Source organism: Lycorma delicatula, chromosome 4, assembly GCF_047948215.1.
Source record: "Lycorma delicatula isolate Av1 chromosome 4, ASM4794821v1, whole genome shotgun sequence".
NCBI classification, from domain to species: domain Eukaryota; kingdom Metazoa; phylum Arthropoda; class Insecta; order Hemiptera; family Fulgoridae; genus Lycorma; species Lycorma delicatula.
Window position 1 is genome coordinate 98,682,554 of NC_134458.1, and position 24,458 is coordinate 98,707,011.

Below are 24,458 nucleotides of genomic sequence, written 5' to 3' on the forward strand. Positions count from 1 at the left end.
TCCAGGATGCCTTAATATGTGGCCTATAAGTCTGTTTCTTCTTTTAACTATATTTTTTCAACTATATTAACTATATTTTGTCACTTTATCCACCCATCTGATTTTTAACATTCTCCTATAGCACCACATTTCAAAAGCTTCTAATCTTTTCTTCTCAGGTACTCCAATTGTCAAGTTTCACTTCAATATAAGCTATGCTACAAACATATACTTTCAAAAATGTTTTCCTGATGTTTAAATTTATTTTTGATGTAAACAAATTATATTTCTGACTGAAAGCTCGTTTTGGCTGTGATATTTGGTATTTTATATCGTTCCTGCTTTGTCCATTTTTAGTAATTCTACTTCCCAAATAATAAATTTTTTCTACTTCCATAATCTTTTCTCTTCCTATTTTTATATTCAGTGTTCCATCTACATTATTTCTACTGCACTTCATTACTTTTGTTTTGTTCTTGTTTATTTTCATGCGGTAGTTCTTGCGTAGTACTTCACCCTTCATTGTTTCATTCCTTCATTTATTGTTTCTTCTAAATCTTTTTTATTCTCAGCTAGAATTACTATATTATCAGCAAATCGTAGCATCTTTATCTTTTCACCTTGCTCTGTTACTCTGGATCTAAATTGTTCTTTAATATCATTAACTGTGTAAAGATTAAAAAGTAACAATGATAGGGAGCATCCTTGTCGGACTCCCTTTTTTATTACGGCTTCTATCTTATGTTCTTCTATTATTACTGTTGCAGTTTGGTTCCTGTAAATGTTAGCAACTGTTCTTCTATCTCTATACATGAACCCTAAATTTTTTTAAATGCTGAACATTCTATGTTATCAAATGCCTTTTCTAAGTCTATAAATGCTAAGTATATCGGTTTATTTTTCTTTAATCTTCCTTCTATGATTAATCTGAGTGCTAAAATTGTTTCCTTTGTTCCTATACTTTACCTGAGACCAAATTGGTCTTCTCTTAATACTTGTTGCACTCTTCTTTCAATTCTTCTGTACAGAACTTAAGATTTTTGATGAGTGAGCAGTTAAGCCAATTGTTCTGTATTCTTCACATTTATCTGCGCTTGCTTTCTTTGATATCATGACAATAACACTTTTTTTGAAGTCTGACAGAACTTCCCCTTTTTCGTAAATATTACATACCAGTTTGTATAATCTATCTATGGCTTCCTCACCTGCACTGTGCAGTGCAGATGAGTCAAATTCTTTAATGTTCTATTAAATTCTAATCTTAGTATTGTATCTCCCTTTTTCATACTCTTTGACCTTCTCTTCTTCAACACCATTTTCTAATTAATTTCCTCCATATAACTCTTTAATATATTCCACCCTCCTTTTGACCTTTCTTTTTGTATTATAAATTGGTGTCCCATCTTTACTTAACACATTATTAGATTTTAATATATGTACTACAAAATCCTCTTTAACTTTCCTGTATGCTCCATCTACTTTACTAATGATCATTTCTCTTTCCACTTCTGAACACTTTTTTTAATCCACTCTCCTTTCGCTAATTTGCACTTCCTTTTTATGGTATTTCTTAATTGTTGATTTCTTAATTTCTCATTGTTGATTTCTTAATTGTCATTTTTACTCAGATCTCTTGTGATGTCCTCCTCAAACATCTTTTTACCTGCTCTTCCTCAAGCTTCTCTAAATTCCACCAATTCATCAGACACCTTTTCTTCAGTTTTTTAAACCCCAATTTACATTTCATTTTCACTAAATTATGGTCACTATCAATGTCTGCTCCAGGATATGCTTTGCAGTCAAGGAGTTGATTTCTAAATCTTTGTTTAGCCATGATATAATCTATCTGATACCTTGCATTAATAATGATGGGCTTCCTGTAGCGACTGCGTGTGAGGCTTGAGTGGTGAGGTGATGCAAGCACCTCGTGCGAGGCTGGACCAATCATCACCATCAACTAGTAACAAACAGGGTGCCTCTGGGGCGCTGCTTTGGGAGGTGGAAAGAGGTTATCTTATAATATCTCTGCAAATAATCGTCCAATTTTTACAAAATTCAAATGGAGTAGGTGGGTTGTTAGTAGGTTGAAGGCTAACTTTTGTATGCATCAGGTACACTCTCACTCTAACAGATCATCGATCCAAACCAGAACAAAAATTAACTGAAATACTCAGAAAAATTGAGTGACCTGCGCTACGCCGAGACCAACTTGAGCCCGGTAAGCTTCCACAAACGATCTTTGTAGAGTTTGATGACAGTACAATTAGAGGTAATGCTATCAGCATCAGATTGGGGATCGAGTCCACTATTGTTGAATTTGATGCTTAAGGGGACAGGGCAAAGGAGAACGGCATATGCTGCCACTAATATTGTACTGAGCTGTGACGGTGCATAAACTACAAAGGACTACCCTAGATAGAGCTGTTGTAGATCTGAGCACTCACATGTTTGCCAAGGGCTTGGCTTCAGTAGCATTATGCCGTGTGAGATAATTGGAAAGTTTAGCCATTAGTTGTTTGGATCCCAGAAAATTGCTGTATTATCCGCACAATAAAAAGTCTCTCAAGGAACTCGACCGCTTGAGAAATCTGTAAGTTTAGATTGGTATATGCCAATTAAATAAATAAATTGAAATGCTTCCCCATTTGGATAAGTACGTTAAATATGGTATATCCATAAGTTTTCGGATCGTGGATTTTTCTCGATGGTCACTAAAAAGTATTAAATAATAAACCGATTATAAAAATTTAAAAAAAAACAACTGCCAGAAAATTAAAAAAAAAGAAAACAAGGTATGGAAATTATAGGACTAAACAAAAACTTTTGTCCTTCAACAAAAATAATTAAAAGTAGTCAGGGGGCTCTGAATAGTAATTGTTCTACATTAAAGAGCTCTGAATAGTAATTATTCTGTATTAAAGAGCCCCCCAACTGCATTTAAATATTTTCATTGAAGGACAAAATTTTCTTATCAATGTAAGAGCTGGTGAGAACTTAATCATTAGGCAACCTTAAATGCCTGCTATTTCTACAACATTAAAAATGTATTTAAACAAATTAAAACTGTCTGAAAGTTGATTGGTCACCCATTATTTTATTTAATTGAATACTGCATAATGATATTTAGTTCTTTATTTCCATACCTTGTTTTCATTTATTTTAGTTTGATTTATTGTAGTTTTTTTAGTTCAGTTTATTTGTTTTTTTTTTAACAAGAAATTAGTTAAACTTTTTACTTATCCTAATTCCAATCATTAAGGATTGATATTAAAAATAAAAGAGTTAAATTATGGATACAAATTATCTTTCTGTTACCTAACTTCTAGTTTTATACTTTCTTTACTTCTTTCCTGAATTATTATTATAAAATAGATTGATGCTCTACTCTTTAATTTAGATTTGAGTAATCAGAAGACAGTATAACATTACACTAATATATCAAATATGACCTGTATCAGAGCTAACTAATGCATCATCAGGTTCAACAAGGCAACTGTTAGAAAATCTGAAAAATGTTATCAAAAGTAAAAAATACATTCTTACTCGAAGAAATATTCTGAATAGCACTGCATTCTGGTGCTATTATGCTACTATGAAGAATTACTTATGTCTCATGTCAGGTTGCCTGTTGCTGGTCACCATTGACAGACATGAATTTTAATAGTTACATTACCATAATATTTTTATTGCTATGCAAAGTTTAATGGTTTAATAGGCAACTTGTCCATTGATGTGGATTGTTAAATTAATAGCTTAACAACAAATTTAAGCCTTTCTTGAAAAGTGATAACATAGACAAAGAGGAAAAAAATCTTTGTAGAAAAAGTAAAATTTGTTTAATTGAGGGTGCATATGAATAAATAAATAAGTGCATAGGTAATTAAGTACCTCTTATAATGAAATAAATTCCTATAAATTTATATTGTGGGTTCCTAAATCCTCATACTCCTATATAGATAATTATTTACCTATGTGTGTTAATTCTGTTGTTATTAAGAAGAGTCTCCAAATTTTTTTTTGCGGTTTGTACAAAGAAGCAAGTCCCACAAAACCAATTCATGGGAGTCTAGAATTACATAAGTATGAAATAATGGACAGATATATTTATGTCATATGACAGTATGATCCAGATTTATATGGATAATAATTAGAAGTAGGCAATAATGGAATAAATTATATATCAGGAAACTGTTCTATAATGAAATATCCTTCCATTCTTGGAAGATCCACAAATTCATTCAACCCAGACTGAGTGTGTTCCATTCACAAAATTTCTTGTTTCAAGGAATAATGCAATTGAATAGTGCTATACAAAAGTGGAACTGAATTCTTTGTAAGTCTCTTGAGATCTTGTTTGAATAAGTTAATAGTAATATATGAGGCAAATAGTATCAGACACTGATGTTTATACATGTAGTTAATAAATTTTAATAATTTACAAATTCATTGGTTTTTACTGGAGATCCTAGCAAACAGTTATGTAGGACTCTGTTTATGTACATAAACCTAGACAATTAGCACATAACTGTAACTTTGTATATGATTAATTTTGTCATTAGCTATTAAAAAATATTAATATTAAGCATTGAAACTTCATCTGACATTATTTAACTAGGGTATTCTATTGGAACTGGTTTATTAAATTTGACTTCAGCCATTGGTGTTTTGTTTTACTTTACAACATTCAATTTCCAGATTGCTACTCTCTGAGACATTCCAGGTATTGCAGAATAACAGTTTATTGTTGATGTACAAAATTCTAAAATACAGTAATTAAAAAGTTATTATTTTATATTAGATGATACTCATTAATTAAATTATTATATTAGAAATTGATAACATTTATGATTTGCATTTCTATGCGAATCTATCAGAAAATTTTCACCAATATTGATATTTCTTTCAGTACAAGGATGAATTTTAGAGTTGTTGGGAGTTAGTGTTACCAGTTGAAATGTACACTGCAACAACACTGTATAGCTGGTGGTACTATAGTTGGAGTAAAGATTTTAAAAAAGGAGACTGTTGTGTTGGTTATCAAACAATGTACTTAATTTGTATTGGTATTTGTTCATTTAATACATGGTTTTTGTGTGTTAGGGTTTGTAAATTTGATACTGTTCAAATATCAGGTCAAGTTAGCACAAGAAAACCTATAAACCCAACACACTTGAACATTATCAGATTTATAAGCACACAAAAACTATACCTTAAAAAAAACATATTAAATACACTGTTTGATCACCTACACAGTAGTCTCTGATCTTAAAAGTTTCATGCTAACAACAGCACTTCATGTGGAATGCTATGACTTATTGGTATCAAGACTTTTAAAATTCATTCTTCTATTGAAGGGGCAGCAAGATCCCCAAAAATATTTGGATAAATAATTCACAATAATATACAAGTAAGTCATACATGTTATTAGTTCTAATATTATTTCATGATTGTTGTGAAATCAATGATACAGATTAAAATATTATTAATAGTTTTCTTTCAAAAATAATATTATAATTAATTTTTATAGTTTTATTTTTTTGTGGCAAAAGTGATAGACTGAACCTCTTAAAAGCTTTGGTTTAACAAGATCTTTTTTTTTTTAAGAGGTGGAGGAATTTACGGGGGTGCCTGGGCAGTGTCGGGCTCACTAACAGGTTCCACAAGATTTTATTAAATGCATATGTGTTCCTGAGCACTACCAAATAAACCTACACCCCTGGCTACCCACCCTTCCTGATACAGCTGGTGTGCGTTACTTCAGGAAGGGGGAATATGCCCTCACACACATTCAGACACCGAAGTCAACAGACACGGACTTCACACCCACAAGATACCAAACATCAGACTAAATCTCACCACACACTCCACGATATCCAATCATCACTCAGAAAACATATCTCATGCCGCACACTGTACACATTACATCAAAGTCAGTCACATCTAATCACATAAACAAGATCTGGAATTAACCTGGTTAATTCCAAGACCTGGAATATCTCAGGGTTATCCTGAAAATAAAAGATTATGAAGTAAGAATAAATGTCAATGGCCAAAACCAGGTTTAGTAAACTGGTTTCTCTGAACAATGAAATTAAATAATTCTGGGTAAATTTTCACTGTATGCTGCTGTGATTTATTGCAAATGATCATTGTAGTGAGTGCCACTTAAAATTATTTTTTTTAGAAACTACAGTTTTCTTTTGTTATATAATTATTTAAAATTGAGTTTATTTTTCATAATGGTTGGCATTGGAAATTACATACAGACCCTCTATAATGGAATATTTATACATTAGGTAAAATCTTTTTTTTTCATTGAAGTTTTAAGAGGCATCAACTACTTTGGTCATTACACATCAAAAGAAAAAAGAAAATATTTCTTTACCAACTTGATAAAAACACTTGTGACATAGTCATAAGACTAGTTTTGTCAATATTCATCATCTAATAAAGACTTGTCATGGAATATTAAAACCCAAAAGAAACACAAGATGACAATGGTGTAAAGGACCTTTGCCGCTTAAAAATATAAATCATTTCTTACGAAAACATATCACATTCACAAATCACAAATCAAATTCATACTTTCAAAAACACTTTACAAAAATTAAAAAATACAGTTATATTAAAATTTTAAAACACACGAGACAAGAATGTAAAGTTCCCTTGCCACTTAAACAACTCACAGACCACTTCTGTCAAAGTTGTTGAAACATCTTCATGTTACACAAAAAATAAAATGATTATTTTTCATTAAAAATTGTCAAAACACTTAAAGACTGACTTCTTCTTATGACCTACCGCCTAGGTTTTCCCTTAGGCCATTCTTTTTTGCTTCTTTTTTCCATCTTCCTAAAGGCCTCAATGTCAAATTCCAAGGTATTTGAGGCCTCTGAAATGGAATCTTCATATCCCCGCCAGAAATCGCAGAGGATCTCCTGCTGCCAGCATCAGACGACATAGGTTCCAGTGGCACGGTGAGAAGTACATCACAGTCAATACTAGATGCACTTACCACAAGAACGTATGTAGTGGCCAAAGTCCTTGCCCTCTCACTTAAAGGCCTCCTTGATTTTGGAGGCTCCATTTTTGTTTTTATTAAATCTTCTTTTTCCAATATTTTTATATTTATTATCTTAGATCCCAGCATAGGGATTTTTGCTATTTCCACTTTTGCTTATGGTTCTCTGTTCTGCTTTCACCGTTCTTCGCCTTAGAACTGGTTGAAGGTTCATTCCTCAAAGGAGACAAACTCTTTTGGCTAACAGCTCTATTTTCTTCTCTCGCTTTGGGCTGTTTTCTCTAGTTGGACAATTCCGAGTTTGTAGTTCACAATATGTTCAGCCATAGAGTACTTGCTTATGCAGGTGCCAGCTCTGCAATCACATCCTTCACTTTGACTGAAGTTGCAGGAGTTGATGCAGCCTGTGTATATGACAATACCTTTGGCAGTCTATTTTTCACAATTTTCTTTACTTCGAAGCAGCACACTTTTTGAATTGTCTTGACTTCCTGGATGGCTACCTCCTCTTTATACATCGAACAGTTTCTCAATCTTTCCAAATGATTCCGTGACAGTTTATGCAGACAGGTGGATCTCTGTAAGGGTCATCAGATGCAGTGGTTCACCATAAACACAGATTTGTTACTTTGTGCAATGTGCTGCTGTATGCCCAAACCTCTGACATTCAAAGCATTGCAATGGTATAGGGATGAACAAACTGACATCTATTCTATGAAAGCCGGCATTTATCTTTTCTGGACACTTCGGTTTTTTAAACGTCAAAACATGCGACGCGAATGGTAGAACCTCACCGTTGCATCTGGTGTTCAATCGTCGACATGCTATAACACCTTGTTCATTCAGTTCCTTGACAGTTTCCTCTTTGGTGCAGTTGAGCAAGTCCCTGCACACAACTACACATCTTGACATATTTAGAGTACCATGTGGTGAAACTTCTATAACAGTGCAATTTTCTTCACTTCAACAGAATGACGATTGTATATCGTTGACGATTTCAATGAGGAATCCCGCAGCAGTCTTCCTTAATCTTTTGCTGGTCCTCCAGCAGCTCATGATGCTGTGGGCTATCATGAAAAGACTTATCTGGTTAAAATCTCCTTCCTTCCTCTTGATGACTAAAAATTTGGTATCGATGCGCCCCCTTTTGGTCAAAACTTCATTCGATCCGTCTTCTCAATTTCTACGAACTCAGCACTCTTCCTCCTCTTTGCCTGTGAAGAAAGAGACTCTCCAAGATGAAGGTTTTTATGCAGACCCTCTGCCACAGTAGTCATGGATGATTGAATTATCCATAATCTTGAGTTTTACCAGTCAATATGTCACAAGGTGCAAGAGGAGAGAAAATTGGGCAGTGCCCTAAATCATTGATCTTGCCTGGGTTCCCCAGTCAGCTGCCTTCCACAAATTTAACCTGAGCTGGGGAGTAAGGTACTGCCTGACCCACGATACCATCATCCAGGACTCGCTTGAAGCAGTAAGGGCTCTGATACTGTTATCAATGGGACAATTCCTTCCAAGGGCCAAAGAGACTGACTCACACTTTGGCAGAGCAAGCTTACAGCAGCTCACCATCAACCTGGCTCCACAACCGGGAAGAGGAATGAGCACTGCCCGTCTGCACTCCACCCAGTATCAACAATGCAGATCATGGTCACGCCTCCCACCACTGCTGTAAACAGCAAAACCAAAAAGCACAACAGCAACCAGCTTGGGACCGCCAGTTCCGTAATCCACAAGGAGTTTCTGAGCAAGACTATTGTCCAGTTGGCCGACATAAGTGAAAGTACTGAAGTACTATGTTGTTGCCTGCCCCAGACGTATGCATAAATGTTTTTGGACGGACATGGGGTTAGATTTTTTCCGTATAATTTTGTTTATTTTATCATAAGGGAAATAATTTTTACATTGTTTTAATTGTTAATGAAATTAATATTTTATAAAAAATTATTTTAATTTGAAACCACCTTTTTTCCATTTAGCTGCAGGTTAATTTTAATTCAATAATTTAAATCAGTAACTGTTTGATAACTTCAAAATGATTAAATCATAAATTCTTATAAATGTTACACTGTACTGACTTGCTGTACAGTTATTTCTTTATTGATAATAACTTCCATGAAGAAGTAATGCTTTATTTACATATACTCATACATACTCGTACTTTCAAATATAAACCTCAACAGACAAAAATTATCGTTACTACAATGATAAAATTTTGTAAGGTAATATATATTTTAATGATACCAAAATGGAGCAAAAATGTGTGTGGCAGTGCGCTGAAGGATACTGTTTCAACATTGTTAACAGTCACTGCTATATAAATTGAATCAAATGTGAATCCATATATTGATCCTTTTTTTAAGTAAGTACAGAATTACTCCATATCCTACTCCTCCATTGTTATCTAGTCGTCAAAAATGAAAATTCAGAGAGTTTATAAAACATACGATTGTTTATTGTGGAATAACAGGTGAATCATTTACCTTCAGTCCAAATTTGTGAATTAGACCATCTCTTCTTTTTTTTGATTTCTTTTTCTTAAAATGCCTTTATCCAATAAGACTGCTCAGAATTAATCCAAAGTTAATAAATTTGTGTTTGTTGCTCAGATCTTCTAGCCTTGAGATTTTTTCTGGTGCTTGTAATTTAAATTTTCTATAATAAAGAAAGCTGCAGTAATTCAGATTTACATTTTATTGTTGTTTATATTACCAGAATAATATATTTTAAATCCTTTAGTGCAAAGGGTTATTTCTTTCAGTCTATGCATATAAAAGGAGACTTTATTACTTGTAACGAATAACCAAACTCAACTAAAACTCAAACAATTTTTATGTGTTCTATAATAGCTGTCACTTTATATCTATACAAGAATACTGAGAAGAAACAAAATCCTAAATTTCTAACATTCTAATAATTAAGTTGATATCAGTTTTTGAAAGCATTGAAATATGTTCATCTTGAAAAACGTAATGAATTTCATGTACACAGAATCATATTTTCCTACCATGATTCCACTATTTAATCAATACATGACCCAAAAAAGTAAAAGTTGGTACTCTTCTAAGTTTCTTGATAATGTCTATATTTTGACATTATTATCAGTCATTTAACTGGTTCCATGGACTGTTCTATTCCTTTTTGATCTTCACTAATGTTTTAAGTACAGAATATTTATGTATTCTACATCCTCAATTATCCATTTCTATATTTTGATCTTTTTCTTTCCTTATAGTTTTAACACATTAGATATTTTTCAATGGCCTACCAACCACCTTGTTCTTTTTATAAGATTGTGCCACAAACTTCTCTTTACTGAAATTCATCTTAAAATTTAATTTCAAACTTTACTGGGCCATATAATTTTCACGTAATGTCACATTTCAAAAGCCTGTATCTGTCTTTTTGGTCTTCCTACTATCCATTTTCCATTGTTGAAAGTGCTACTTTCCAGATATTTTTAAAAACCACCTTCTAATTGGTAAATACGTTTTTGTTGCTAGAAAGCTCTCCTTACTTATCCTAATCTGGTTTTAATCTATTCATTGTAGGTGTTTTAGAGGTAGCCAACTTTTAAGCTAATAAATTGCCTCAAATACTTCTTTCTATTTTCACAATAGGTCCTCTATATTCATATCTCTTGGTCTCATAAAATGCCTAGAGTTTCTTACAAAAACTTTATTCCTATTTGTGTCCTGGAATATATTTTATACATTCTATATATTTACTTATATTTTAAAATAAATACTGAAATTTTTAATTCTGGAAATAATTCATTCAGTTTTTTATCTTTAATAAATTATATTTATAAATTTATTACATCCAACCTGAATTTATAATAAATAATGTCTAGCATATTCTTTTGTCAAAAATAAATGAATATAATTTAATGTAAACGAATTATCATTTGCTTACAAATTCCAGAAATAAAGGGGAGATGTTATGTCTATAAAAACTTGTATTAAAAATCATTGTTTAGTCATCTTGCATAGTGCTGCAGAAATTCTCTATTGTGTCACACCCAGCCTTCTAGATTATTTTTTCATTCTAGAAATTATTCATGACTTCTCTAATGACATAAGTTCAAATATATTATCAATATTACATTCAAGTGGAAAAATGGAACACAAAACATTAATGCTCAAACTAATTTTTTTTTTTGAGAAGAAATAAACCATATATTTATGTAATATAAAATGTATTGTTTAAAATAGAACTGATTCTATTTGTAAATCTTTTTTATTCATTTTTTAAAGTGTATTTTTGTATTTCTTCATTTACTTTGTAGGGTACATCTGAATTAATATACTATTAATTAAAGATGCTCTATTACTAATATCATTATATAAATATGCAATCATTCAAACACAGTTCAGACTAAAGTAAATTAAAAAATTACTTAATGGCAGTAGACTACTCATATAACATAAATTTAGATAAATTTTGTATATTCTTGTAATTTTAGGGACATTGGAGATTTGAGACCATCTTCTGGAACTGTAATAAGAGAATCAAGTCTTTCTCTTAAAGATATTTTGCCACTTAATCCAAAACACTATGATAAAAACAGAGCGCCAAAGCTCCAAGGGCAACCAACAGTTGTTTATTTTCATGTAACTGTTTTGTCACTGGATTCTATCAATGAAGAGTCTATGGTATGTACCACATACAAAATGAAAAAAATATATGTTTATTAATTGTTCTTTTATTTTTAATTGGCAAATATTAAGCATGTTAACAGCTAATGAAACATTATACAAAATAAAATAAAATCATAAAATTTTATGATATCAAGACCATGTTTTTTAATGATACAACAGAGCAAAGCATATGTTTACATTCTGTGATGGTGGTTATTTACATACTAAGGCGGAACTCGAGCTTATCGTAGTGCCATTACTTTTTTTTTTTAATTTATAGTTCTTCAATTATGAACATTTACTGAAACTTTCTGTCTGTATTTTTCAACCTGTTATCAAATATTTTAATTATTGTTCAGTATGTACATAAATGAACCTCTCAACAAATTTTACACTGCACTTCTACTTATTAATGAAATGATGCTCAAGGAAAAGAGTTTTGAAGAAGATATTATAAAGTACATCATAGCATTATTCTAATAAAACATTTACATCTCTAAAAGTTACTGCTGATTTATTAAAGTCCTTAGAAATTATCTGCAAGTATGTTTTTATTGCAAATGCTTGTAACTTCAATGTGTTAACATGAGTTCACTGAGTTCCAACATCAGGATAAAAAAATAGATTGTTAAAGTTGACTTATTTTGAATTAAAATTAATCCACTGCAATGTAGAGAAGAATTTTAGTATTATAAGTGAGTTCTCAATGACACAATAACAGATCATTTTAATTATAAATATTCTCCTACTGGTTTAACACAGTGCACATATTACCTTCTTTTACAATGGAAAGAGATAAATAGATTAATTATTTTATGTTTCCTGGTCTCTTTTATGGATGTTATGTACATGAAGCAGCTTAGTTACAAGACCATTTATCACTGTAGCGTTCTCTGGGCGTAACAATATTCAGTATACAATCAGTATCTCTGAGAACAGAGTGAAGGTGTTACTTGTAGCACCAAATATCAATTTTATTCTGTGGACTTAGCTGTTATGCAATAATATATTTGATGCAGTGAAGAAGGCAACAGAAAACCACTTCATTACTCACTTTCTTTAGTAAACTTGGCATGGAATATTTATTTATTATTCATAGTGGTTATACCTTTTCAGAACTGACATGTCTCATGTAAAATTACCTACAACTGCCTGTAGTTAAACAACTAAAAAACAAATTAGTTATGAATGTTAGAAGAAACTAAAAATCAAGTGAGAAATTTTGTGAATGATTCCAATTTTGACTGAGTTTTTTCTGTCATCTACATGAAAAGTGAAAAAAGTATAAAATAAATAAATTTAAAAATAAATTAATGAATTTTTTAGTTTAAAAAATAGTTGAAACTAGAATGATTCACACTGGTAGTACGTAATTTCCTCATATAGTAGTAATAATATAAAAAGGAAATCATGTATATTTTATTATATTCAAACATATCCATCTAGTGTTCTTATAAATCAATTATTCCTGTGAATTTTTGTTTATAAAACTGAATATTACAGTGGAGATGCAATTAATCTACTTAAGTTTACAGTTAATTAATCAATGAAATTAACTGTGCATTTAAAATTCTTATTTAAAATGTTTAAGGATATTTAACTAATTTCTTAGATAAAGAAATTTTACACATTATTGCAGTCAGTATTTAATATTTTTAAGAAATTTTTTTTAATTTTTAGACATATGTCGCAGACATATTTTTGGCACAAAGTTGGAGGGATCCCCGACTTCGGCTTCCAGAAAATATGAGTGAAGAATATAGAATTCTGGATGTAGGCTGGCTTCATGATATTTGGAGACCAGACTGTTTCTTCAAAAATGCAAAAAAAGTTACATTCCATGAGATGAGCATTCCTAATCATTACTTGTGGCTGTACCATGATAAAACATTACTTTATATGTCAAAGTAAGTCTAAAATTAAGCAATTACTTATGTGATATTTATTCTTAGTATTTTTTTAACACAGTTACAATCTTGATACTCTGTAGTTCAATTTTCTTTTGGAAATATTTTTTCCTACCAATTGCTTTATTTTATCCCAGTGATTTCAAATTTAATTTTGAAAAAATTGAGAGTTAAACTGCATGAGCAATGTCTTACCTTTCGGGTGGATAGGTGTGTGTATCGCCATCGCTTTTTTCCATCTATTTTTTTCCAATTATTGTCTAACAGTTGAGAGGCAATGAGCATTCATTGACAAGGATGTTGAAATATGATGGAAAGTTCAATCATCGATTTGGGAAGATGAGGATTGTTGATGATACTTTGTGCAGATTATGTGGGGATCATTCTCATGATCCCTTCTATGCTATTTTTATTTGTCTACAGGTGGAGAATTTGCAGAGAAGATTGCATTTAAATATGCTCATACACATGTGATTATAGAAACAATGTTTAACAGTTAAAATTTTCAAAATTAGGCATGATTTCATATTTTGTATTGAAGGAGGAGGCATTATCTATTAGCAAATAGTTCAACTGATTTTTGTTATAGAATTTTCAAGGTCTATGAATAAATATAACATCTGCAACTAATTAGGAAAGAATGCTGGATGTAGTATAACTGTCAGGGAGACTTATTTGTATTACTGTAATAGCTATTAGAAATTCTGTTGACACTTACTGGATCTATTCCTGTTCTTTCTGCCTTGTGGCATGAATTTCATGAGAATCTGGTTATGGGTCGATGGGTCTAATCTAAAAAAAGGTTACATGGAAGGAAAAACATTAACATTTTATGGATAAAAAATGTTAAAAAAAAATATGACTGTTATGGCTAGTAGAGCTGGTTGAGGACCTCTGGAATTGTTTCATGTGGTGGGCATTCCTCATGTGAATTTATGTTTAGATATTTTTATTTCATTTTCTAAAATTTTATTTACAAAATTCTACTCTTTTTTCAAGCCTCGTTCGGCTTGAAGCCTCTTCAAGCTGAAGAGGCTTCAGCTTGAAAAAGGTTGGGAAGCGTCACTTTTGTTCATTTACCCAGTTCCAGGTTTATTGTTCAAAAATGTGGCTACAATTTTAAACACAAGCATTCTGCATGTAATTTAGATTATTTTTATAAATCACAAGCAACTGAAACAACTAAAAGCTTGCAAATGAAATTCAGATTTTTTAAAAAAAGTACATCACAATTCATTTTAATTAAAGAATTATAAATACTGCATTTATTTTTTTCAAATTTGTAGTCTGTTTACTACAGGACTGGAATTGTGAGAATCATTTTTTACAGTCTTACTAGTCATACTCTATTTTTCCAAATCTTGAAATTATTTTATTACCCATTCTATAGATGATGTAACATTTTTTATTTTCACTTTAATATAAGAATTTTTATTTTATTCAGGTTGACGTTGGTGTTATCATGTGCTATGAAATTTGAATCATACCCTCATGATACACAAATCTGTTCTATGATGATAGAAAGTTGTAAGTATTTTTTTTTTTTTATATAAATAAAATATATAGATTAAAAATTTTAATAGTTTTTTCTTTTACTTCTAAGTAATAATAAACTGAATTGTGCGGGTACATTTTTATTACCAACATTAGAAAAATAGAATTTTTTTTAGGAAAGTGTTAAACAAGTTATATAATGTTTTAAGTTTCATTTAAACATAATGCTTTGGTTTCCTTTTTTTAAAGCAGAAAGTTTTAATCCTGCAAATAAATTCTTTTAATGTAGTAATAGATATAGTATCTTTCAATTAATCTGAAAATTAAACTTAGGATTAACATCTTTAAATATAGAGTAATTAATGTACTTTTATTTAATTTCAAATAAAACCAACAAATTTTATTCCAGTAAATAATTATACTGATTCTATTTACACATGCTGATAAATTCAGTTTTTATGAACAAGTTTTAAGTATATACAAGTTGTTTGAAAACAACACATCATCACCAAACTTTTTTGATGTTGTAATTTCATCTACATGATAAATATATTTTTGTTTAACTGATTTTACTAATTTTAGAAGTTCTACTTTTAACATTTCTTCGGTGTATGCAATTTTCTTCGATTTTAACTATTCGGAAATTTCCGAATTCGGGTTGAAGCATTTGAAATTTTTTCAGTTTTCAGGTAACGGTACAGCTCATTATTCATTATTATGACAGAACCTTCAGCAACAATTTCGAAAACTTTTTTAAACCACTGCATAAAATTGTCACCAATCATTTTATCGTGATACTCTTGGGAAGATCTGGATTCAAACACCCAAAACCACTGTTCAAATACCCATTTTCACGTCCTATGTGTGTTATTTTAATTGTTTAGCTTTCCAGCTGGGGTTTTCACCTCAGTTGACAAACCTTTCATAAAAGCGTCTTTGCGCTCTTTATTACTTTATCCACCCATACCTTTTCCTGTCCATGTCTCCCATTAACTCAAGTTTCAAGATAACAAATTGTCTTCCCCACTTCACGAAATCACTTAATTTCTCCTGTGAAATATCCTGTGAAATAAAATTTTCGCGTTCAGTTAATAAAGAATTAATTTTTCTGGGCAATAAATGAAAATCCATTGATTTTAAAACGCATGATGTAATGAACTTCTAAAAGAATTCGACAGTTCAGAATCTGTATTCACGGCATTTAATATTTTGTTCAAGTTAAGAACCTCATATTGAAAAGAAATGAATAAAAGTTTTTTCAGATAGCGGTTTTACTAAAATCGTCCAACTTTTCAATCGTTTTCATATGCTTTCGAGTCTTTTTAGGGCTAATATGTTTACCGTCAATTTTGTGTTTCTTTATTATTTTAAAAATTGTTTTTCGCTGACGACTTTTGCACTACTTGCTTTCCGAGCAATGTCTCTGACTGCAGTTTCAGGGTTATCTTGTTTTAAGGTTATATATACATTAGTGATTTTTCAGAGCTACTCAAAGGTTTTTCCGGTTTGTTTCACAACAGAATCACTCATTGTTAAAACTCTATTGGCACAAAAACACAGAGTAAATTAAAATAACACTGAATAAAACTGTTGTAAAAATAAATTAAAAACTGTATTGTACCATACACAGTAACACAATAACATAGACTGAAATACTTCCATTCACTGAACTGTATAATGGTGTGATACGTTACAGATGATGTTATTGTTATTAAGCATCAATAACAGATTCAACAAGACTTTTAATTACTTATCATCGGCATGCCACAGCTCCAGATTAAGTAATAACAGCACATTATTATAAGCATAAAGCAATAATTACACTTACACGAGTATGTGAGTGACAGAATGACAAGGTTTAGATGAATTTTAAATTGCAATGGTTTGTCATGAATACATGAAACAGTTTGTATTGTGAATACATTGTAAAGAAAATTTAACCTAACCACTTTTTGGGGGTTCAAAATTTACCACTTGGAGACCTTCCGATGCGTCTCAATGTTCTGCACTGACTTCTAGACAACTGTTACAAAAAATTCTATTTTATTTACTGATGAGCAATTTTTTCAAGAGTTTGAATAATTACATGACAAAATAACCATGACTGAAGTTTCAGAATCTACATGACATAGCAGAAAATAGTTTCCAACTCAAATTTTATGTTAATGTTTGGTATAGTGTTTTTGCTGATTATATTATTGTACCACAAACCTGACGTGTTCAGACACCAATTATTTGTAACTTATTTTTTTACAATAATTTCCTCAAAAATTATTATTAGTGACACAAGTCTGGGTTTCTGTTTCATTCAGTTTTTCAGATCAAAAGCTATATAAAACTATTAAATTTACCCCATACTTTAAGTGTGGATTTATTTTACCTTTGCAGCAAAGGTAAAAAAACATTTTTTGGAAGATTTAGCTCAAAAACTAAACACTTTCAGACTTCTGTTTACATGAATTTTTTCTTTATTTTCATTTTTAGAATGTGACCTAAAATAATTTTCATTTCTCCGATGAGACACCTGTATATACTGTGTATGTGTATATAAATATAGATAGTCTGAAATTTATTACTGTAGTTATATAAGTAAATGAGCTTGAATAATAATAAGTAAATATTTTGTTTCTTTTTTAGTATCGCATACTAACCATGATTTAGTGTTCATATGGAATATGACTGATCCATTGGTCGTTAATCCTGAGATAGAACTTCCTCAACTGGACATATCAAACAATTATACAGCAGACTGCACAATAGAATATTCAACAGGTATCCATAGATTACATGAAGATTCAGTTAAAGACAGAAATAAGTTTCAATTTCTCAAACATGGTTACCGCTGGCATGTTAAATTATTAAAAAAGTGAAAATCCACCTTACCAGCAGATTAAATATCTTTTCCCTAGATCTTTCAGTCCTTAGAGCATCGTCAGGAGAATAAAATAATATAAAATAAAGTTAAAAAATTAAAATGATTAAGCAGTCATGACTGTTTGTTATTTATCTGTATACTGAATTGAAATGTAAAGTGTAATCTGTTGGAATAAAATGAAATTAATGGGAACCATGTTGTAAGAATGATATTCTATTTATTTAAATTATTATCTCATTGTATCTATATTCAAGGCATGTTTAAACAATTTATCATCTTTAAAAAAAATTTAATTTAAATTATTTCATTTTTTAATATATGTAAATCTTTAATCAATAAATCTAAATGTACTATAACTGATAATAAAATAAAAAGTAGATTAAAAAAAAAAATTAATACATATGCACCATATGTGAAAGCTTTACTTAAATTACATAAAATCAATACACCAACAAGACCATTAATTGATTTTACCTTTTCACCAACATATTTTTAAGTAAATCTTTGGGCAATACTTTAACAAATTTAATCAAATTAAACAATACGTACACTTTAAAAAATGGTTATAATATTATAGATACTTTACATAAAATTAACAGTACTAATAATATAAAATTTATGTCTTCAGATATTTGTAATATGTATTCTAATATAGATATAAATAAAACTTTAACAATCATTAAAAAACAATAAAGATTTAAATATACAGCATATAAACAAATTAATTGATATGATTAAATTATATTGTGATTCTAGTTTTTTTACTTTTAATAATCAATGTTTTAAACAATCTTTTGGTTTAGCGATGGTGAACTGTTATCGGCAATCATGGCAGAAATATACCTACAATTGTTAGAAGATACTTATATTAAAAAATCCTAACCCAACATGATATTATGTCATACAAACATTATGTTGATGACACCATAATCATATATAATGAAAATAATCAAAATGAATGAAATATAATATTAAATAAATTTAATAAAATTGATAAACATATAAAATTTACTATAAAAACAGAAAATGATAATTGTTTAAATTTTTTAGATATAAAAATATATAACAATAAAATAAATAACAGAATAAAATTAGAAATACATTGTAAACCTTCTTCAAATGATATAATAATCAACTACAATTCATTTCATCCATGTTCCCAAAAAATGGCTGTTTTTAATGCACTTTTATATAGAGCCATATGTTACTTTAAACATGATAAGGTCTCTCTAAACAAAGAAATAGAAATAATTAAAAATATTGCTATTACTAATGGTTATAATATTAATACTATAAATAAATTATACAACAGAATAAATAATAAAATTAATACAACTAACAATATAAAATTATCACCAGATAAAGACGAAAAAATATATATAAAAAATGAATACTCTCCATTTAGTCGAAAAATTGTATAAAATATTAACATAGCACCTGGATATACTACAAATAATAAATCAATTAATATATTAACAATAATTATAATAAGATATCGTAAAAAAATGATGCTAATTTTGATAAACAAGGGGTATATAGTTTGAAGTATGAAGATTGTGACATGATATATAGCTGTATTGGTATGACCAACTGTAAATTTCCTACACTTGCAGAAGAACACATGGATAGTATTAAAATCAATAGACCAGAAAATTCTAACTTTGCTAAGCGTATATTACATAATGGTTATACATACAATCCAAATACATTTATGAAAATTTTAGACATTTCTTATAATTATTATAATACATCTAATTTAGAAAAATATCAGATTTACAGTAATCATAAAAAGCTAATTAATGAGCAAAAATTTTTTAAAGATGATAAATTGTTTAAATATGCCCTGAATATAGATATAAAGAGATAATAATTTAAATAAATAAAATATCATTCTTACAACATGGTTCCTGTTAATTTTATTTTATTCCAACAGATTACACTTTACATTTCAATTCAGTATACAGATAAATAGCAAATAGTCATGACTGCTTAATCATTTTAATTTTTTAACTTTATTTTATATTATTTTATTCTCCTGATGATGGTCTAAGGACTGAAAGATCTAAGGAAAAGACATTTAATTTGCTGGTAAGGTGGATTTTCACTTTTTTAATAAGAAATAATTTTATTGATATAGAAGTTCATAAAAAATTTTTATCTTCAATTCAGCTCAATCATATAGGGTGTAAAAGTAGATATACAGTTATAATAGGTATTACTTAATTTATTATTTGTTACTTAATTATTATTTACTTAATTAATTAATTAGTAAGTTACTTAATTACTTACATATTAGTATTTTTCAGATAATCATGGCTGGTAATTTAACCATCGATTAATGGAAGTGGATAGTCAAACAATACCAGAAGAATGCTGAAATGGTTCAATGAAAATGAGCTACAGAATTTGATACACCTCCACCAAGTAGACTAACAATTTACAGATTACGCAATAAATTTGATACTACTGGCTCATTTGTAATGTAATCTTGGGTAGTAACACTGACAGGCCAGTGTTACTACCCAAGGTGATGAAATGTTAGTTGCGCAGGCATTTATCCAAAGCCCCAAAAAATCAAAGACAAGAGCTTCTCATGAGTTAGTCATTCCACTAAGATCTTTGGGGCTTCTAATGCAATGTTTAGGTTTGAAAATGTATCAGCCAAGATTACTATATGAATTATTAGAAGATGATCCAGATCAACGATTACAATTCTGCGAGGAAATGTTGAATGCAGAAAGACAATGGGGATGGCATCATTTGTATAGTGTCTTGGTCTGATGGAGCGATTTTTAAACTTTCAGGCACTGTTAATAAGCATAACTGCGTGTATTATGCAAGAGAAAACTTCATAACAGATGCATGCCAAGAAATTAATAGTGATAAAATTTCTGTGCAAAAATGTGCTTGAGTGTAGAAGCTAGACTAGATGCTGATGGCCGGCAATTTGAACACCTCACAGATTGTACTTAATTGTAATTGTAATTCTGATCGTGTCCTCCTAACGGTACTGTTTTGTTTCATAATAAATAATGCATTATGTATAAAACATTACAACTACTAACAAAGAATACTCTAGAACTCTACAACTGTGTACCTTCTTTTGCAGCCCCCTAGTATTTATTTATGTAGAACATATTCATACATTTTTACAAAAAATAGATATTATTAATACTTCATTATAATTAATAAACAATAATAATTATATAACATCCCTTCAGTCACTTCCATTTATTATTTTGAATACAAATATATTTTTAATTATTTATCCCAATGAAAGGAAATTAAGAATGTGGAATAGTAATAAAATAATATGATCATATAAACAATTTTGAATATAGTAATGTTATCCTTACAATCTTAGGTAAGTGATAACAAATAAATGTACTTAATTTATTCTAGTAAGAGATAGGTAACGGGATACAATATCTTCAATAAACCATACCGTCAACTCAGCTAAGTGTGAGTGTCATCAACTCACCAAATTTTTTTTTAGTGTTACTGCCATGAACTTAATATCAAATTAAATTCTACATTTTATTTTTATTTATTTCTTGTTTAGGTAATTTTACCTGTCTTGCTGTAGTATTCAATCTTCGACGTCGTCTTGGATACCATTTGTTTCACACATACATACCATCAGCATTGATTGTAGTGATGTCATGGATATCCTTCTGGATAAAACCAGAAGCAATACCAGCTAGAGTGACTCTTGGAGTAACATCTCTTTTAACACTTGGTCAGTATTCAGTTAATAATTATCATAAATAAATAAATATGCTTTATACACATAATATGTTACTGGTAATTAATCATTATAGTGTGGCTCTTAGTTAGATTATGTCTTTACTTTCAAAATTATAAAATAGAAGAGGGATTCATGTGAACATACTGTACAGTATTAACTTTCATTAGATGTTTAGCTCTTGTTAAATGTAATTTTATATATACTATATTTGACAAAATATTAACCTACAAAAATTTTTACATGCATTTGTGTGATTGTTGGAGAACAAAGTAAAACCATCCTTAAAGTGAATCATGTTTTATATGGTATTGTGGAAGTAATAAATATGTAAGAATAGGAAATATTTTCCTCTCATCTCTATTCATTTATAATACAACGGATTAGAGGGTGTCCTCTAGGATATATTATGCCAAAGAAAAATTATACAAGAAGAAATATAAAAAAAAATTCTTCAAGTCAGACCGTGGAATAGTTTTTAAATGAAACTAGTAGACTAGATAATTTTAATCAATAATGCAGTGGCGGTTTACATATAGGCACTGTGGAACTGCAGCACCTCCTATTTCCACTTGATATTATCGATAACATTTAATATAATGAGTCCTTTTTTCTTTATATTTACACAGTATATAATCCTTAAGCTTAATGCTAGTAGCCATCCCCCTGTTTATGAAAAACGTACAAAAATCTTTGTATGGTACTGTACACTTCACATCCAGCACCATGGTGTTTGGCTGTTGTGTACATGAGCACAAGAAGTTGCACGCGAGGCTGTGAGGGAGAGAGAGAGCATTGTCGTTCCCACAGTGCCGACCCTGGCATGCTGGTGGAAGGTAGTTTTTTTTACTTCACGTATGTTGTGCTCAAAAACCATGTACCATATTCTTGAAGTACTTGTAAAAAAAAAAAAATGGTCTAAATCTGTGGTATGCTTACTAATAGTACATAGTGGGTATGTATCCATACAGTATTTTCTGCTGGTATACCATGAGAAGTTTGACAAATTTAACATGATAGTTCTAAAAATATTTTTTTTTTTGTCTTCAGTCATTTGACTGGTTTGATGCAGCTCTCCAAGATTCCCTATTTAGTGCTAGTCGTTTCATTTCGGTATACCCTCTACATTCTACATTCCTAACAATTTGTTTTACATATTCCAAACGTGGCCTGCCTACACAATTTTTTCTTTCTACCTGTCCTTCCAAACTTAAAGCAACTATTCCACGATGCCTTAATATGTGGCCTATAACTCTGTTTCTTCGTTTAGCTATATTTTTCCAAATGCTTCTTTCTTCATCTATTTGCCGCATCACCTCTTCATTTGTCACTTTATCTACCCATCTGATTTTTAACATTCTCCTATAGCACCACATTTCAAAAGCTTCTAATCTTTTCTTCTCAGATACTCCGATTGTCCAAGTTTCACTTCTGTATAAAGCGACACTCCAAACATCTTTTCCTGACATTTAAATTAATTTTTGATGTAAACAAATTATATTTCTTACTGAAGGCTCGTTTCGCCTGTGCTATTCGGCATTTTATATTGCTCCTGCTTCGTCTATCTTTAGTAATTTTACTTCCCAGATAACAAAATTCAACTTTTTATTTTGTGGTGGATAAATATTAGGCTTAATAAATCCTATTAATATATTAATGACAGTCTAATAGATAAACAAATAAAACATTTGTTTTTTTTTTTGTTTTTTTTAATTTTCATGTCCATGATGTGCTGTGTTTAAAAAATATCAGTTGCTGAAGAAGTAACTTAGAACAAAAAGAATCCCCAGATTGATTTTTTTTAACTTTAGTTTTAAAATAAAATGTATTACAATTGGTTTAAACTAGAAATTAAAAGACTATTTAACAGTTAAATCATTCTAACATTCAGTTTTAGAACGCACAAATAGAAGTTCTTTGAGAATACTATATCATTCATAAAAACCTAAAATGTATTAAATCTATTGTTGAAAACAGTCACAAGCAGCATTTTATAAACTTGCAAACTTTTGATTTTGAAAATATCAGTACTAGCTATGAAGTACTGTCAAACCTGAAGATTATCTGCAGCGAAATTGTCAAACAATTCAGGCATTACTTGAGTGAGAATCATTTACAGGGGCGGCTCAAGACAAAATGTTCACCCATGCAAGACTTTTATTCACTTCACCCCCCCCCCCCGCAATACTCTTATCTCCTTTCCAACATATCCTTCCATTATAGAGATAATTAGTTCTTAATTTCAGGATAGCAGTATTATTTATACATAATAATTACTTGTTAAATTTAGGACAGTAATACTACTCGGATATTTATGGGTTTTCTATACAAAAAATTCATTTTCTCATACATATTTGGTATTGAATTTTTACTTGTGTATAGAGGAACCCTTACTAAGCCATCAAATGATGATGAACTTCTTTATACAGTATGCCCATTGCTATTATCTATAAATAGTACTGGCAGCTTTTATTCACTTAGTTAATCAATTACTGATATTGGAAAAAGATTCAGAAAAATTACTTGAACATTTTGGACCTTGAAAATTTACAAATAATAAAATATACAACTTATCATTAAGGTAAATTTTTACAATGATTTTAAGAAGTACTAGTCAACTTACATCTATAAATAATATTATAAAGAATTCAAACATATAGGACAACTTAGAACTACAGTAACACTTGGCAAAATCTTTGATTATTTCATCTATATTGATCTTTTGGAGAATTTGATATTCAATTGGAATCAACAACAAACCAACCAACTATTCTTGAGACATTTTTGATCTTAA

The 24,458-nt window shown here is 30.0% G+C and overlaps 1 protein-coding gene across 5 annotated transcripts in view; it reads left to right on the plus strand.

Annotated features, from left to right (window-relative positions):
* LOC142323678 (glycine receptor subunit alpha-2-like) overlaps positions 1-24,458 on the plus strand; it is a 58,956-nt gene that overhangs the window by 24,402 nt on the left and 10,096 nt on the right. For all 5 annotated transcript variants that reach the window (XM_075363766.1, XM_075363768.1, XM_075363769.1 and 2 more), the window contains 5 exons: positions 11,469-11,658; positions 13,324-13,550; positions 14,995-15,077; positions 17,682-17,816; positions 21,482-21,658. In XM_075363766.1, coding sequence (XP_075219881.1) covers positions 11,469-11,658; positions 13,324-13,550; positions 14,995-15,077; positions 17,682-17,816; positions 21,482-21,658 — 812 coding nt within the window. The remainder of the gene's footprint in view (positions 1-11,468; positions 11,659-13,323; positions 13,551-14,994; positions 15,078-17,681; positions 17,817-21,481; positions 21,659-24,458) is intronic.